General features: G+C 35.3%; 1 protein-coding gene across 1 annotated transcript in view; it reads right to left on the minus strand.

Annotated features, from left to right (window-relative positions):
* Positions 1-615: 615 nt before the first annotated feature.
* FSIP1 (fibrous sheath interacting protein 1) overlaps positions 616-19,013 on the minus strand; it is an 87,421-nt gene continuing 69,023 nt past the window's right edge. The window contains exons 11-13 of the mRNA XM_009572971.1: positions 6,543-7,089; positions 2,606-2,832; positions 616-729 (exon numbers count right to left, since the gene is read on the minus strand). Of these exons, the coding sequence (XP_009571266.1) occupies positions 616-729; positions 2,606-2,832; positions 6,543-7,089 (888 nt within the window). The remainder of the gene's footprint in view (positions 730-2,605; positions 2,833-6,542; positions 7,090-19,013) is intronic.

Raw genomic sequence — 19,013 nt, forward strand, 5'->3', positions numbered from 1 at the left:
TATACTTATATACATACACATATGGTTCATTAAAATGATTGAATCACCCTTATTTTCCTCTTTCAGAAGAAAACACTATGGACTTTGCACCAAAACATACCCACTACAGTAAATCAATATCAACAGCTGAGCACTGGCCACCATGAACACCAGCACTGTATGTATGTTACTGAGCAGCCTCAGTGACAATGGCAAAGTAGTTTGGTCATATATGGCTCAGCAAACAGATGCAAGCGCAACAAAATCTTCTCTTCGTGGGTATATTGCTTTCACCAATATTAAATTTTTGGAACAAAATTATCTATCTTGTGCTGTAAAATCATAGTGGGAAATAAGATAAGGAGCACAAAACAGCACACACCTACATGCACACACAAAATTTCTTATTCCTCAATATAAAAAGGATCTCAAAGCCCAAAAGTCAGAAGGATAACTTCAAAACAGTCTCCTGTGCTCTGCTGTGTTTTGGGATGAACAGAGCTAGGGAAGACTGTAAAAAAGCTAGTTGTCAGAATTTCTTACCAAATACAACTTACACTGAATGAAGATATGTATTTTGGAAAACCTGTTCCCAAATCCTGAGTTAGGCTGCAAATGAAAATTCATTTAAATATCTTAAATCATCACTGCTGCATCACTCCCCGAGGAGAAGCCGCCACATTCCAGTGCAGCTGGAATTCCAGGGGCGAGCTCGATGGAGGGGTTATTGCAGGTCACAACTGAGAGACACTGGAAAAACAAAGAAAAACCCATGAATCCTCCTGGGCTCAACTTTCCTTTTACCCTGATATTCGTTATGTTTCAGCAAATGACCTTGTCACATATTTTATATAATATCTCCGTTATTCTGTACCTCATACCAGTAAACATGTTTTATCAAATAATTTTATGTCCTACAGTTTCACTTAAAACTGAAAATAAATAAAGAAAGGAGGGCTTGAATTGATATTTCACCTGTAACATCAAGCAACAAATAAGATCTTCCCGAAGAACCTGTTATTTAATATAACGCAGTAGAAACCAAGCACAGATAAATATTAGGTCACTAATTTTTGACACAGTCTCTGAGTTCAGGCACTGACCCTAAGCACCTTTGGAATAGCATTTCATCAGCACTAGGTCCCTGCGGTTTGCAGTGACCACAACTGGTGCAGGGTGCTCGGCGCTTCCCAAGACCTGAAGTAATAGAGTTCCTGTCGGAATATACTCTTCAAGTCAACAGTCATTCAAACTTGCCCGCTTATCCCTGAAACACCAGATGTGAATAAAAAGTTGTATTCATGGCTTCAGGAATATTGTAAGGCTTAGTCACCAACAAGCTCTTCCTTGAGGGTGCTAGGAAAAGCTTTTTCATAACAGTGAGAGATTTAAGATAACAAAAAACACCAGGAAAGTAAGAATTAATTATTATTTCTCTTAATATACATTGCAGATATTCTACATATAAACTTGAAACAGAACTTAGCTTTCTACAAAAACTATCCAAGCACTTTAACACTGTTTTTGAGAAGGACTCTATAAAACAAGAATTCCATGTGCAAATAACTGGACTGTGGAAAGATTACAGCCGGTGGACAGTCCTACATGAATATCATACAGGCACAGAAAATACTCTTGCAAAAACTTTGTCAGTATTGCTTTGATTATATTTATGGTAAAGAAATTATGACAAAGACTTAAAATTTTTAAGGAAGATAAGAAATACATCTAGGTGAGATTTGCAAAGCTCCATGAAAGGTGCTCACAGCAATGCTATATAGAGCAATGAGACTACACAGAACGCCCAGTATCCATGGATTTGTTACTGCTGTTGCAAAACAAGTAAAAATATCAGAAAATAAAACAATAAATAGCACTTGCTTGTCACAAATATAGTGTCCCATTTACATTTTTAATTAAAAGAAAGTAGGTTAGATTCTGATCTCTGTTATATCCACGATTACCACTTCCTCAGGAGTGTACATCCACTCAGACTGGAAACTCTGTAAATGAGATTAAAATCTGGGCCAACATGTGCATTAATTTAAACATTCAGATTAGTTCAAGTAAGCCCTATGCCATAACACAGCCATTGTATAGTTAACATTGTATCCATACGTCTTTTCTTGTTGAATGTTAAACGGCTAGTATAGTATCTGAGAAAGAATTTGTCCTTTTAGCTTGTATCAAATGAGAGCTTTGCAGTGGGAAAATCCATTGAGTTTTCTTTGCTAGAATATCTCTCCTTCTCCCCCCTCCCCCCCAAAAAAAAAACTTTAAAAGAGAACCATGGTTTTTTAATAATTTCTTCTTATTCTAACACTACAGTGCATGAAAAACTAACCATCAGCTCAGTAAATAAGTAAAAAATTCAGGAGAAACAGTAGTTAAAGGATGGACAAGCAAAAACTTTTAATGAGTTTTTATTATTATCTCAAACACAAAACAGCTGTATTACCCTCCCCCCAGCTAGCCATTACTATAAGGTTTCACAATCCAGTAACTGCTAGGGCAAACTTCTGAACTCCTTCACTTTTATTCGCACCAAGCCTTCACAAGGGACTGTGATCTTTCATCACTTAGTTACACTTCTTAACCAGAGCTAGGATTGTTTGCTGTAGGTTACACTTTTCGCAGGATCAAGAATCGGACACAGCTGAGCAGACTGGTGCTGACGTTCTGATCCAGCAGAGGACTTGTGCAAGTCTTTACCTTCAATCAAACCAGCAGTCCAGCAGACAGCCCCAGGGCAGAAGATTGAGTACGTATTTGGGTCCTTCACTGAGTCAGGGCTCAGCAGACAGGCTGCAAGCTCCAGCAAACTGTACTGGGATAACGGAGGCCAGGTTTTAGCTAATTACACGAAAAAAGTAGATTGCATGTAAAGGAGGAAAGATAAAATTATTATATACATTTCACATCCGTTCTAATAAAGCCTCATCAGTAGAAATGGAACTTTGCAAGTTGTATTTTATATTTTTCATGAACAAAGACATGCACATCTATCAGACACACAGCTGCACAAATGCATATGTACGTTTATTTATTAGATAGAACACTCCCAGGAAATTTAATGAAGTGCAAGAGTTTATTTTGAAATCAAACTGCAACAATATATGATAATGATAATAATAATTATCTCTTAAGAATAAATCACCTCATGGAACAGTTTTCAATGATGATAATTCATTGCCTTCAGAGTGTCTGAAAACCGCACTTTTAGAAAAAAACGTTGTGTAAAGAAGCATGTAATCAATCTCCCCTCAACTTTCAATCTTCATATCATCTGTAAAAAAGAAAAGAATCATACGCTGAACTGCTGTAAGCATGATATTATTTGCACGAAAAAAAAGCAACAGTGGTTTGTGATACAACTTCTACTTAAAACTTAATATAGCCAAAAAAAAAAAAAAAGAGCTGGAAATAATTACCAATTGGCTCATGCAACTGAGAAATAACAACCTTTTCATATCTGTATGTGGGTAAGTCTGGCTTCTGTTTATCTATCTCAGTAAACATCACCTATATTCACGTGTATGACCCTGTCGCAAATTACTGCTTCTTTCAAGAAGCAGGAATTACTTATCTCTGAAGGCACATGAGAGTTTCCTTCAGATATATATACACAAATCTGTATATATGAATGATGTTAATAATTATGCTTTCCTTAAATAATGTATTACAATAAATCTATAGTACAGACTACAGTACCACAGTGACTGCAAAACCAAAATTCTGCTAAACCGGTTTCACACAAACACTGTTTTGTTTGCTTACACAGCACTACACAGAGTTTAAACCACGTTTAGCAGGCCAGAAAATCAAACTGTTTACAGAAGATTATGCATATATGTTGAAATGTCCTTTAGAATTAAGGTCATAACAAAGCTCAACTATGTAAATGTCTCTTAAAAATAAAAATACACCTGACACCTTCATCTGCAGACGTATTTGCCTTAAACAGGACTCCACTGGGATCTCCATTCCTCCATACAATTAGCACATCTAATCATGTCTGAACTGACAACAAGCTTACCTATTAGGCAACTTCACAAATTTGATAAAAATCACAACTTTTTGCTTATGGCCAGGAATAATCGCTTACGACAGAACTGAGTCACCTTTGCAGAAACAAATTAATTCCATGGAAAGGTATCAGGGTTTTCTGGTTTATGCTGTACGCTTTCTCATAAGCAGTACATTGATAAAAATAATAAGAATGGACTGCTGTCTATTTAAATGCTAATTTTGGTTGTATGTTTTAGGACTAGAGTAATATTAACAGAACACAATAAATCTGAATATAATTAATTTAAACTTATGGATAACTGCAAAATACTTGGCACTAATGTAAAAACAATTACAAACCTCTGAAGTGGGTTTTATTTTGCACTTACTTTTATTGTGCCTAAAGATTATCCATTCACACCATTTTTAAAAATCAGGCACTGACACAAAGACTCAAAGCCTGATGAGGTAATGATATCCGTAATGATATCCTTGGTTTTGTTTTTAGTAAAAATGAAAACATTTAGAGGCTCTGAAAATTCAGAACACTTTCACCACCACCACCCCCAAAAAAACCCTTTGGTAAGCAAAATGACCTTAAACCCAAAATGTTTATTAACCATACAGATTTGAGGTCTATACGGTTGAACATTACTCAGCCACTACTGAAAATAGGTAATCGAAACACCCTATTGCATTGCTCTGACACAACGCATGATTGTGAGTCAAAGATATTTAAATTATTACGTGATAAATGTTAACACATTCACTTTAAAGACTTTTACCACGAGATGTCCCATATGGAAATTTACTTAATAGCTGAAATCTCCTTTCTCTCTTGTGCAATAAAATTACCTCATAGTGACTATGTCTACCACAACAGGTATAAACAGTTACCTGCTCACTTCACTACATAGTGGCTACAGTGCATGGTGTTTTGCTTGATTTAACACATCCCATCTTAAAATACGCTAATAAAGAGAGATGGTAGTTGGGGCTGAGTCACACTTGACTCTGACTGTACTACATCTATTCAGACTACAGGAGAACTTTAATTCATGTGAAGGCAGCAAGTTAAACTTGAGTTTTTCTCACTGTTGGTTGCTGAAGAAGACTGGTGGTATAGTATGTAGTCATTTTAATCCTGCATGAGATCAGGTTGCCCCTGATACAGGTGGTTCTCTGTGGCGTTCCCCATCACCACCACTGCCACCCTGCTCTCCTCTGGGGCAGACCACTTACTTCTTCCCTTGCTCCACTCTTCTGATGCTTGCATCTATGTGAAGAGCAAAGCTGGCATGTGAAGTTAGCTGAAAACTAACCTACCAAAAAAAAAACCCCAACTGTTTCTACAGGTATTGTATTTCTATTTTCTTCCTATTGCAGCTATGGTCTAAATCTCATAATGGGCAAATGTGGCAGGTGAGTCTGGATACCAACTTTGTCTGGCAGTGTAAAAACAGCAATAACAAGCCTTCTTGCTTTCCGATAGGTGGAATCACTTTAAAAAAATATTAACATTCCCTTCACGGTAGAAAGGTTAAATATGAACAATCAAAGAAACAGTTGTGATCATAATTAAGAAATGATAACACAGTAAAGAGGTACCAGGATGTTCTTCTAAATTACCAATGAATGTGAAAAAATGTTTCTCCAAATTCAGAATATATTACCAGTAGAACAAAGACCTATCTTCACAAATCTAGCAAAATTTATTGATTTCTAATACAATTACACTATATCACTTTAATCACAAACAACTTCATACTGCCACAACTTTTATGAAAGAAATGAAAGATGTAGATGTATCTGCCTAAAATCTGGCTTATTTGAACAGTTTGCTTTCCAGAAAGAGAAGCGTTCTTAGGCTAAAAATCTAAATGCAGATTTAGATTACAATATCACTATATAACTGCATTTAAGTAAAGGACATAAAAAATAGAGACATTTCCAAAATCTTTTTATAATGCCAGATAGGGTGAGTTTAGTTTTTAGCTGGTTAAAGTCTATTCTTGCTTTGATTGAATTAAAAGTCATTTATAGAAATTATGCAGTATTTATTCATTTTGTTATCTTCTATGTGTAAATTTGAATTCCCTGAACGCAATTTATTATTTTTAATATAGCTAGGTCATGTTTGTTTCTATACTACCAAGTTTACCTTATTAAAAACATTCAAGAAACACTTGGATTTTTGTGTGAATTGTTATGTATCCCAACTACTGGGAGAATATTTGCTTTCCACAGAACAGTGAACATGACTTTCTACTACCAAAAATATAATCCATATGTGTTGTCAACACTGTTTTCCAGTTGACAATATTATATTTCATAAGAGTCCTAGTCTTATAGTCAATTATGTCAGAGCAAGAATTTTAATAAACATTCTGTTACTTAGTGTGTATTATTTTTGGCACAGTTTTATGTTTTATAAAAGTACATCCTTGCCCCACCGTAATAATCATTGTGTATTGGTGCATACCTTTGGTGAGAACCTGCTTGGGTTTTTTCATCATAATCAAAAGCCTATTCTAAAGGGTTGTTAAGAGTCTCACCTCCTTTGGTTTGCAGTGGTATGCTGAGAATGTCAGCCTCTGTGGATGGCTCATTGTTCATGCTGATGCAATATAATGGTTCACCCAAGAAAGAAGGTTTCTTCAACCTTTTTGTGTTGAGTGCTCTTGACATAAAGTAACCTTCAGTAATACTCTTATCACCCATCTTCTGTAAACCTTCTAGGTCATCAGGTTCCTCTGTTTGGGCCAGTGAATCCTTTGATAAGCAACTATCAGCCAATGCTTTGCTGATATAGTAGCCAGGGATTTCACTCCCTGCATTAACACATAAGCTTTTGTCTTCAAGTCCAGCCTTTTCCTGAGCCGTTAACATCCCTACAATATGGTCTTCAACTAACATTTTGGAAAAAGTAGATGTGGAGCGAAGAGTGGAGTCTTGACTTGTGTAACAAGGGGGACTTAATCCACAAGAAAGAGATTCCTGAGACTTTGGCATGGTAACGTTGCTTATTGTTCTCTGAGGCTGCATACATTCTTCCAGAAGGGTCTTAAGCTGCTCTTCAGAGAGGCCCGTTTGTTCTTCAGTCTGAAAAAAAGGGGAAGAATTTCTTCTGTCAAAATATAATTAATGAAAAGCAGCTCCATAAAACAGTGTGAGAGATATAAAAGCACTGGCAGAACTCTTAAACTGATATAAATGTTTTTCAATTCAAAATTAATTTTAATATATTTACATAATTATATCATTTATGTAACATCTTCACTAGGTTCTAGATAGATTAGATGCTCAAAGTTAGGAAAGAAGTCTGATGTCCACAAGGCACTGAGAGGCCTTTGATTTTGCTTAGACTTCCACTAGATATCACTGCTTTTTCATTACCAAAGCACGTACTTTTTCACGTATCTTGGTTTGTTGTGTATACATACAGAAACACACACATTTTAAGATTTTAGTTACTGAAAGCAAAACAACACATTGCTAAAGGCTTTCAGCTGTTGGGGCGATGCAACTGGGGTCAAAAATGGTTTTGGACAGCACCAGCCCACAAAGATTGTCACATATTGACTGAAGTATTCCCAGCCGCTCACTGTAGAAATGCAACATAGCCTCTTTCAACCATGTGACAAAAAGCACATCAGTTACTCATCTAGAGGACCTACCATGTCAGGTATGTCCAATAGCATGTGACAGAAGAAAGCCCCATCTTCTGTACAACGGTTTTACTGCTTTCTACAAGCTGTCACTGCTTGGATAGCTCACCGATGTATCTTTTCAGTCAATTTCTTATTCACAGTGGCACACTCCCATCATTTTTATCATGCAGGTTTCCTTTATTGGACATTTCTTAAAATTTGATATTAAAGATAATGACTGATATTAGCTGGTGAAAAATAGCAAAGGATATTTTGCTTAGAGAGGTTTGAAATGGGGAGTTATTTCTAGCCTTTACAATCCTTAATGCTCCTTGGTAATAGAGAAGCACAATACTCCCTGAAAATGTAAAGATTATAATGAAAAGTACAAGATACATTTTAGACATGCGTAATACATTTGCCCACGAAATATGAGATATAGAAGATATAATAATATATATTATAAATGTTACAGATACTATGCAACATTTAATGGAAAAAGATGCTTTCTACAATCAAAACCTCGATGTTACCCAACCTCCAAGAGACAAAGAATCAGCTGACAATCTGATGAACTCCCTAAGGCTGCAGTGATTTATGTCAAACAATGATTTTATTCACTGTGTAATGAATATTACACAGAATTTACTTTACATTGTGCTAGAGCATGGAGCTACTGTCATTTCAGAGGAAAGATTGATATTAGATATCTAGCTGATTTTTTTTTTCCCCTGAAGGTCTCTTATTCAACTACAGGAGTGATATGAGCCTGTTTGATGTATATGACATGATGAGATCACAGCCTAAGTAGCACAGGGTGTACGGATTACACCTGAAAACTGATTATTCATTTTCATGAATGGGGACAGTTTTCAGTCAGGAAGGAAATAGTATTTCTTTGTAAAACTTGTTGTGACTATTAAAAATTACAAGGTGACACTAGAAAGTGAACAAGAAAGACACCTTAGGTTATTTTCAGTCACCATTCTGTATTTACGTGTTCAAACATTAATAGTAACTAATAACCACTACTATAGACTGATTAATTTACAGTTCAGGCACCAGCTGATGTACTTAAACTCGGTTTTATAGATTTATTCAACCCACTAGTCTTTTACTGCACAGACCAATTTCCTTCCCAAGACACTTTGAGTTCACTTCCTGCACATACAAAAGAAGACAACTACACTAAAGAAATTGAGATGTTAAGGGCTTTTAAACAAAAAAAAAAGTGCATCATCAGACTATCATTATGTGTAGAGGACTTTTATTTAGATGAACACAAAATCAGGTTAATCTCAATTATATTGAGATTCAGCTAGTCTTGGTATCAATCAATGTATTTTGATAATATAATGGAAACTCAAACCACAACCTTAAGCACTTATTTAGATAACAAAGAAAAAATTATGACCTCTTTAAACTTTTCTCAGGCTTTTAAATTTTAATCCTAGGGCAGAAAGTACTTGCTCATGAAAAATAAGTCAGACAGAGAAAAACAATTAGAGCAAAACACATGACAAATCAGAAATGAAACATGGAGTTTTTCAAATTTTCACTCTCAATCTAATCTACTAGCCCATACTGAATTTCTTACATTTCTTGAAGGAGTATTTTAACTTGCAGGACAAAGTCTGTTTAAAAGTAGTCATTATTAGAATGGACTCACTATAAGAAACAAGATGCGTTCACTCAGGCAGAGCACCACAGTAACATAGTTATACCACTACTGGAAGCACAGCTGCATCTAGAGTATATCCACAGAGCAGAATATTATGCTACGTAAACATAACTATATTTGTATCACAGAAGATTCTCACATCTGGAAACCCACATGGATTCCCACATGTTTTTGAGTGTGTGGTTCTATACTAACATATTTCAAAGCTCTTGGCCAAGATCATTTGGAGCTAATTTTACGTTAATGACAGGGCAATCCACTCACTGCAGAAAGCAATTCTGCATCTGGTGTAAATGAATGACTGAGTACAAAATGAACATAGTGAGGAAGATCATCTTGTCCTGCGTTTCTTTTGTCCTTTTATTCACCTCATCCCCGCCCCATTTATCTGCAATCTACTTTTCCTTGTCCAAATTTAATTTTTTCTTTTTTTCCTTTCAGGAAAATCCTATGGCTTGTATTGAAAATGAGTTCATAGATTACCCTGATTATCATCAGAGGGCTAGGTGAGGAGATTTAGAGCCTAAGGTGAATGGAGAGGGAAATGAATATAATGGCTACAGAGTGAAAAAGTTTGGTAACTTGTGGGCATGGGCTTGTTTTCCTCCAGAGTGGCAGACCTGCAGGCAAAGCGGACAGTGTAAAACATCACTTATTTTTGTTCTTTCTTTATCTCTTCCTCCCTTTGGATTGTTTTGTAAGACATGCTTGCAAGGATGCAAAGATAAGGAAAGAGAAAGTACTTAACATACCTCTCCAAAAATTACATTTTAAAATACTAAAGGCTCACTGTTTGCAATTTTCTTGTACCAAAGTTATTTTAGGGTTAAGGAAAAATACACAGTTGAGGAGAAGATAGCTCTTAAATAGCCATCAGTCATCCACTCAGCAGCAAGAAATTTACATTGAAATGAAAGCAGAAAGGCTGCTGTTAAAATCAGAAAACTGAGTTTAGGGAAACATGTAATACCCTAAGGAGAGACACCTCACACGAAAAAAGGCTGTGCATTTGCAACCAAACGAGCATTTTAACTCATGGGATTGCATAATACAGCAACTGTATTAGGAGTCTGCAAAATACACATTTGCACACACCAGAAGAAATCCTGTCACAGCTAACTGTACTAATTTAAAGTCACAAGACTTGGAATCAGTAACGCAGTCTTAGGGAGACTCTAGATTCTACTTCTCCCAAGCTTTCACTGCCCTCACTGTAAATAATTTACAACTCCTATACAGAAAAAATACTTCAAGATATTTCTTTAAAAATACAGGACATAAAATTAATGTAATTCAAAATGCAGAAACAGCCCACTAGACAAGGGAAAATGAGCTATTAGGTCTGGTTCCCATTAGAAATTAGAAAACCTTTTAATTGTTTTGGCTAATTTTTAATAGGACACTGAGTCCTATTCATTTCCTAGGCTTTTTACCATTAATGATCCAAAAAACTAATTCCTAGCCAGGAGTTTAGGAGCCTGCTAATGACCTTTACTGTTTACGTGTGGCTAGTTTTTCACACACTTGTGGCCCGTCTCTGACTGAAGATTTCTTGTTCCTTGCTGAATTCCTCGGTGACATGGGTCTATAGAGAAAACCTTACTGCATGTGGTAGGAATGCAAACTTGTAGATCGCTGTGGACAGACCTGCTGTGACTACAGGCTTGCAAGTTCAAAGCTTTAGGCTTGTTTTCCACATCTACACAGTAACAGCAACAGACTAACGCTGAAAAGCCTTATCAGATTTTAGCATGGGGAGAAAGCTAATATGTCAGGATTATTTCTAATTATAGTAAATAATCATAAAATGACACATAGTAAATGAATAAGCACTAGAAACCCAGGACTATTTAAGGCCTCATGTAGCTGGCATGTCTATAAACATGTATATTTTGTTGCTTAATCTGAAAGTATTACAATCAACAGTTCTCATGATACTTTATTTGCTCAAAACAATTCACTTTGATGCTCTAATTTACTTACATTTTTACTGATGTGTAGGACTGCAACAGTCAATATTAAAGTAACTGCTCTCTTCCTATTGAAAAGACTCCATTTTAAGAGTACACTGATCTATTGAGACAACATTCAGATTTTTGAGATATCAGCACAGGAAGGTTCTGTAAGTTTTAGTTATTTCATGACTTATTAATAGTTTCTCAAACAAACAGCTCTATTCTGCTTTGAAAAGGCAATCCTTGCCTTGTATCTCCACACTACTTAACTCAACCGTGCACCACCAATTCCAAGGTCTCACCTTTATGCATCGCACCAAAGCACCACACGCTTGTCTACGAACAGTACTGGTCAGGCCTACTGTGGAATATTATTAATATGCTGCATACAAAAACAGACACATCATGTCATTGTGGAAGAGCTTCTTACAACTTCCAGAAATGTTAAAAGCCCAAAGTTCTTTTGCACCACAGGAGTCAGGATTGGTGTCCATAACTTGTAAACTAATTTAAATTATGGGAATATGTCCTTATGAGACTGTTGTTGGTTAATCGCAATAGGCAGCTAAGCACCACACAGCTGCTTGCTCACTTCCCAACACCCCGCCCCAGTGGGACAGGGGAAGAGGAAAGGAAGAGTAAAAGCAGTACAACTTGTGGATCGAGATTAAAATTGTTTAACAAGCGAAGGAGAAGGGAAAGAAGAGAGAAAAAAACCAAAACAAGTGATGCAAAGGCAATCACTCACCATCTCCCATGGGTAGACCAATGCCCAGCCAGTTCCTGACCAAAAGATGGGTAACTTTCTAGAACACCCTCTTTTCCCTTTTTATTGCTGTGCATGATGTTAAATGGCATGGAATATCTCTTCGCTTAGTTCAGGTCATCTGTCTGTTGTGTCCCCTCCCAGACTATTGCGCATCCCCAGTCTACTCACTGGGGGGGCAGAGCGAGAAACAGAGAAGGCCCTGATGCTGTGCAAACACTGCTCAGCAACAGCTAAAACATGGGTGTGTTATCAGCATTGTTTTGGTCGCAAACCCAAAACACAGCACCATACCAGCTGCTATGAAGAAAATTAACTCCATCCCAGCCAGACCCTGTACAGAGACCCACATGTCCACTTTTACAAAGAAATTTTTAAGTGTCAGCATGTCATGTTATGGCTTTTAGTGGTTGGTTGCTTGTTTGTTTTAAAAACACTACGCTACGAGAAAGAACTTAAAGACTGTAAAAGAAAAAAGTTAATCTTTCCTCTGTAAGGCTATTTCAGAAGAGTTATTCCAGAATGTAATAAGAGAAAATGTAGCTAGAGTAGATCGAAAACGTGCTTACAACTCAGCAAGCATGTTTCTGGGGAGGACAGTGATGTGTATTGATTTGATGGTGTTAAAAATTAAGACTGGAAGCTAAATAATGGATTCAGAAATTAATAGCTCCTTGTGCTACAATCATGATTCACCATCTGGTGGTCCTGTGCTTATGTCTAGTTTGGGTGGGTTTGGGGAATCCTGTACTGTTTCAGGAAAGACATAAATCTTTAAGAATGAACAGGATTCCTGAGCCATAGGAGAAAATCTCCTGCTTTTGCTCTTTTCCTCCTTTTGCTATCTTTCCTTCTGTTAGTTACATTTTCCCTTCTCATATTTTTCCACTGTTTCTGCTTGTGTAAGAGCAGAATGAAAAGCTCTGGTAGTCAATTTTCTGTAGGTGCTGCTGCTAAGAGACAGAAAACAGAAAGAACAGAAATATTTAGGCAAGAAAACAGGAGCACCAGAAAAAAAGAGGAGGAAATTAGTGGGCATCTGGTAACATCACTGTCTGAAAAGAAAATTCAACTTGTAACATCATGAGCCATCAGAACCACAACATCAAAGCCATTATCAGTCTCATGGAATCATATAAAATGTCCATTAAAAAATAAATTTAAAATTAGTATTAAAATTCAGAAGAGAAAATGAACTTCATTAATAAATTTGAAATAAAAAACTCCAAAGGATTTTTTCTGACAAAGAGAAATCTTAACAGACATCAAAAGGGGACATTTTACTCTCATTTAGAGTAGCAAGAGACACAAAGAAAAGTAGGTGAAAATTGTGAAGAAAAGACATGGTAATTGCAGCAGTTCATTTCTTTGTGATTTTTAAGATAGCCTACAGGTTACAAGTAAAAATAATTATGACAAGTTCTTGCAGGCAAAACTAATTTAAACATGCATATTTTAGTCATTACAAAGGGGCATAATACTTGTTTTTATTTTATCGTTCTCAAAAATATCCAGTCAATTGCTTGTGGTTTGAATGTTCAAATAATGAAAAACTGTGCTTCATCATCTATGCCACACCCTGTAGACTTTAGAAAGAGAAAGCAACTGGTTGCCAGAGGTGAGTGAAGCTGCGAAAAAAAATGGAAGCTAAATATCTTTTACAATCATTTTCTTCTCATTTGATACCATAGATGCTAAGCTACATTACTTGCAGCTGCAGAGTTTGCATGGTACTACACTAGGATATAATGAAGAGGTTTCAGTGGCTGTAAGCATGAATTTCTTCTTGGAAGCATATGGAAATAATTTTATAACTTTTAAAGATCCAAAAAGCTTTGTTTCTGAATTGCTACAAGTCGTACATTTTACCCTTCATTTTCTGAAGCTTACTTTCAATTTTAGCTTCATTTCATGGCAGCTTTTGATCTACAGGTTGTATAACATTTTCTAGGTGCCTGCGTATTAGCAATGAAGTTTTCACCCATGGACACCAAAATCTAAATTTGTATGTCCTCACCAAAGTTTTAAGAAGGTAACTTTAGGAAACAAAATTTGAAAATGCCACACAGGTCTAAAGTTTCTAACATCCCTATCAGGCATGTATTTATTAATAAAAAGATAATATTTTAAAAGTAATTGAAGGTTACTCTACATAATTATTTTTCTCAATTGCCTCATACATGCATTTTCTCATATATATTCCTCATATATATTTCCTCATATATGCATTTGAGGAAGATGATGACTTTGAAGCTCCATTTTCATTAACTGAATCAAATATAGTATTTGTAGCCTTTAGAACTTAAACAGTACTGGATTCAATCCTAAGCAGTTAAAGTATCAAATATAACTCATTAAAATCTGTATTTCCATTAGCATGCTGGCTTTTTCTGTCATTTTAGGAGTTAGTATAACAGAATACTTATGATCATGTTAAAAAGGAAAGCTAAGAAAGTTTTGATTTACTGTTACAAAACAGTAGAACTGTTACAAAACTTCCTATATTTTATTACCCAATTAACTTACGAATAGTAGGTTTTACACAACAAAACAAATGGTTGACAAAGGAATATCAAAGGAAATTCTAAATATATTGTGTATAATACCTAAATACAAAAGCAAATAAAGGGTAATAGAAATTATTTTAAATTATATTAGAGCTATTTTTCCTTTTTAACTAATCTTTCCTAAAACACTGCTGAGTGTGAAACTATGGGTAAATCTGGTAAAGCCTGACCTTCCTAAAACATAAACTATTATACATTAAATAAAAAATCATATTCAAACAAAAACAAGTTATAAAGAGTGTTTTATTAGTGGCTGGGAATTGTTACTACCTAAGCAGCTGAGTCTGCCGAGTTAAATGAATTGATAAGCCAAATTTTGATAATTATAGTCTATTGCAGAGGTACTAAGAGATATTTTATGCATTTGAATTTACTGTTTTCTTTAGTTCAATTCTGTTTCATCTGAATTTGAGAAACCAAACAGGAGCTGGAAGAATAAGCAACTAGTTTTGATCTGATGATGATGAATAAAAACAAATGCAAGAAGAGATCTAGTATTCTAAAATCATGGAGACTTTTCAAGCAATAGGATCAATCCACTAACTGCAGGTAATGCTTCCTTTTAACAAGCAAGCAAGTAGCTTTAAAAAGGGTTTGTTGTTTGTTTTTTTTAACATTTCCAACATCCTAATGAATCCTGGTTCTGTCCAAGAGGTATCATAAAATGTTATAATGTTATTCTATTCTCCACCCTAACTGCAACCAGTGTTTGTAGTGTTCTCGTACCTCTTGCCCTAAGATCCAAATCCTGGCTGTAATTGTATAGCATATTTGACTTTTGTATATACTGTATAATAAAAAATTTCATTAGTTAAGTTTCTATAGTTTTTAAACACTGTTGTCTTGATACTGAATTATACTCCAGCTTCCATCATAAGCAGCAGGGCACAAATTTCTAGTAAGCCGGAATCAACAAAGGAAAAAAATTTTATTAAGTATCTTTACTAGAACAAAAGGTAAGGACTACAATTCTAAGTAAACATACATTAAACTGTGCATAGAATGTGCATAGAATATATTTTCCTGGCTAGGGCAAAGAGGTACCAACTCAATGTAATGGGCATATTTAATTGAAAATCAACATATCCTAGTAGTCACTAAACAATGAGTCAACCGTTCTTTAGAAAAATAATTTAAAAGTTTAAGAATTTTAAAAGCTGCATAAATCATGACGTAAACCCCCCTTGATTTAAATACTAAACTATGACAAAAGTCTCTGATTTAAATCACTTTGAATTTAAAGTCCATCTACTCCAAGGTTGTCAACAGATGTTTTGCAAGAATTCAGCTCTTCTAACTTCAGATTAGTTCAACGTTTAGCTCATCTAATCTACTGCATTTGTAGATAAAAAAACTAAGCATTGAACTATATATGAGTCACTGTAAAATTTTTTCTCTCATTTCTAAAATCTTCCTCAACAAATGGATAGCTCCCTGGTTTTAGATCACTTGATTTCATACACTTCCAAGTATTTTTAGGTTAGAAAGCAAGCTGTTTTTATTTGAACACACTGAACATATGTGTGAAAATGTAAGACACAAATTCCTCAACTGGTATTTACAATCCATCATTCTGAATAAGACTTTCATTTTCTAGCCTCTACTGAAGAAGCAGAACTTCTGCAATCTAGGCTATTTAGCATTCAGAAACAGTTTCCTAAACATCCCGTTTTGTGTTTTTAACTGTTTGTTATTAAGCATTTAACAGATTTCATTCCATAGAACTATCTTCCTTGAATATTATTAAGTTGTGGCTTTAATTTTCAGCAAAGCCAGTAGAGCAGACAAAAATGCCTTGATGTGGTTGCAGCTGTTTTCTGTTACAAAAACCCATTTATTTTTCCTCTTTTGGTCATGTTGGCTTTTATTTTTCCAAGAAATAGATACAGTGTAGCATAATGTTACCACACCATCTTATTACAGACATTTTAAAACTCTGCAACAAAGTATCTTTTAAGATTTTAAGACTACTTACAGGTCCAGAATCTATTGGGGGAACAGAAAATATAGATAGTAATAAAACTAAGGACACAGAGATTTGTTCCTTCATAACATAAGAAACTTCATGGCAAGTGCTAAAACACCAATAAAACTAACAAAATGCCTCCACCCAATAAGAAGGAAAACAGGGAAGCCACAAACACATGATCTAGATGACCTATGTAGTTAGGTGTAGCTTAGTCTCACTAAAAATAAGGAGGACTGGCCCAAGGAGCAGTAAGCCACGAAGACTCACCAAAAGCAACTATAGGCAGAAGCTTAAAAAAGAATAAAATAATAGTTTATGTATTCTAGGAGTTCAGACCGTATTTCCTGATATTCTTGCGGGGTATCTTTTAAAATGAATCTTATTAATTGGCCCTGTGTATCAATAGCAACACACACCTCTGAACACTGACTTCTTCTATATAACATACATATGTATATAGTAAACCTGACCTGTGATATATATTTTGGAGATGGAAATATTCCCTTCCGATAGCCGAAGTATGTTATGAAGGAAGTTCTGCTGTATGCGGAATAACAAGATACAGAAACCTGCAGTGTTCTCTAGTGAAGTAATACAGGTAGTGTACAATCTTAATTGTCCAAGTTAAGGAAAAAACCACACAGTTTCTTCGATAAATGTGGTTTTCTTACAGAGTTTTTGACTCTGCATTAAATACAGCTAATAGTATTCCTCTCTTTGTTTCACATTCATGCCACCTAAATCAAGAGCCTCAGCCAAGTACAAATGTTAACTGTAGTTCTCGAAGGTCCACCCAGGCGGCAGAGAGACACCGGCACCTCAGATTGTAATTCAACCCAGCTAAAATCTAAAGAAAAGAACACTTACAGTTTTGCTTACAAATTATTGTTTTAAAACTGAAACCTTTCTGACAACAAAATTCAAAGGATACTAAGCAAAAAGAAAATAAATGGGGAGAAGTAGAGATCAATATTGCAACAGAAATTTGGTAAATGACAGAGGATTAGAAAAATGTGTAAGACACTACTTTTCAGAAACTTGTTTCCGAGAAATATTTCGAAGTACAGAATTGTAAAGACACCTAGTTTTAAATAACAGGACCCATGATGTATCACACTGGCTTAGCTTTCATTGTCTTCTTGTAGCTTATCCCACAAGCTCAATAAAAGCATGTACAGTATTGCCATGTATTGGCAGATGCAAGCACTCAAACACTGAGAGCCAGGACACCTCTCCAAAAATACCATGTTTAGTACATCTGAAACTGTAATTTTTTCTTGTTTTGATCTTTCAATTGCTACAGTTTTAAAGAAACACATGGGTTTCTCTCTTTTTTAATAGGAGCAAAGATTCTAGTGCAATTATGGCACTGTGATAGCAGTACCAAAAATCACACAACTTGTGGGAAATAGAAAGAGAAGTTGGCAATATTTGTAGTTATGTGAATTGCAAATACAGAATCCTACCTCACAATGGCAGGACTATTAAGTCTCTTAAAAAAAGAAAAAAAAACAAGTTCCCACTTACTGCTCATGAAATGTTTCTGACCGTTTCAGATTCATGGCATGAATAATTACACTCACTAAGAAACAGCCCATCTGAAATCTATAAAATTGTCATTGCCTTTTAGAGAAAAATCACTTTACATGACTATAGATAAATGAGTAAGGGTAGGGATAGTTTTGCCACATCTCAGCCTCTGCTTATGGGAGGTCAGAGAAAAAACTGATAAAGAATTTTTTTTTTTTTTTTTTTGTGGGGCTTGTTGCCACAGGGCAAGTGCAAAGTTTCTATAGGGAATGTCAGGTTGCAGCTGTGCTTGTCAATGTGGGCATATATTTTATGGAGTGCTGAAAAAACATTTTTAAAAAAGAAAGAGAATAATGAAGAATCTTTTTCTTTCCTAAAGAATGGAAGGGTATTTTGAAATGAGATACCTGCATCTGGCTCTTCTATTTCCATTCAAAACGAAAAACCAAAAGCCTTTAGGAAGAATGTGATGAACAATATTGCCCCAGGGAAAACATTTTATTTGGAGTTTCAAGCCTGCCTGCACCCATTCTTGATTTTGAGGAAGGGGGAAGCAGATCCTTTCAGTAAGTACAAGAACAGGAGTTAAACCTTGAAATACTCAAATATACATTACCAGAAAATTTACATTTACCATGTAACAATAAGAAAAGCTAAGACTGGGATAAAACAATTTATTATTAAAACAACTATTATTACTTGATGTTGGACAGCTGTTTTAAAAAAAAATTAAATGTAAAATGATAATATTATTCATTTTTTATCTAGTTACAAAGGTCACTCTTCAGTGGGTCTAAGTTGTTAAAGTAAACCTTAGTTTTGATCATTTACTAAAACCCTTACAGTTTTTCCTCAGGCTTGTCTAACACATATAGTAAGTGTGCAACAGTACCAATGACCATATTCCT

This window comes from Fulmarus glacialis, unplaced genomic scaffold, assembly GCF_000690835.1.
Source record: "Fulmarus glacialis isolate BGI_N327 unplaced genomic scaffold, ASM69083v1 scaffold16532, whole genome shotgun sequence".
Classification (NCBI taxonomy): domain Eukaryota; kingdom Metazoa; phylum Chordata; class Aves; order Procellariiformes; family Procellariidae; genus Fulmarus; species Fulmarus glacialis.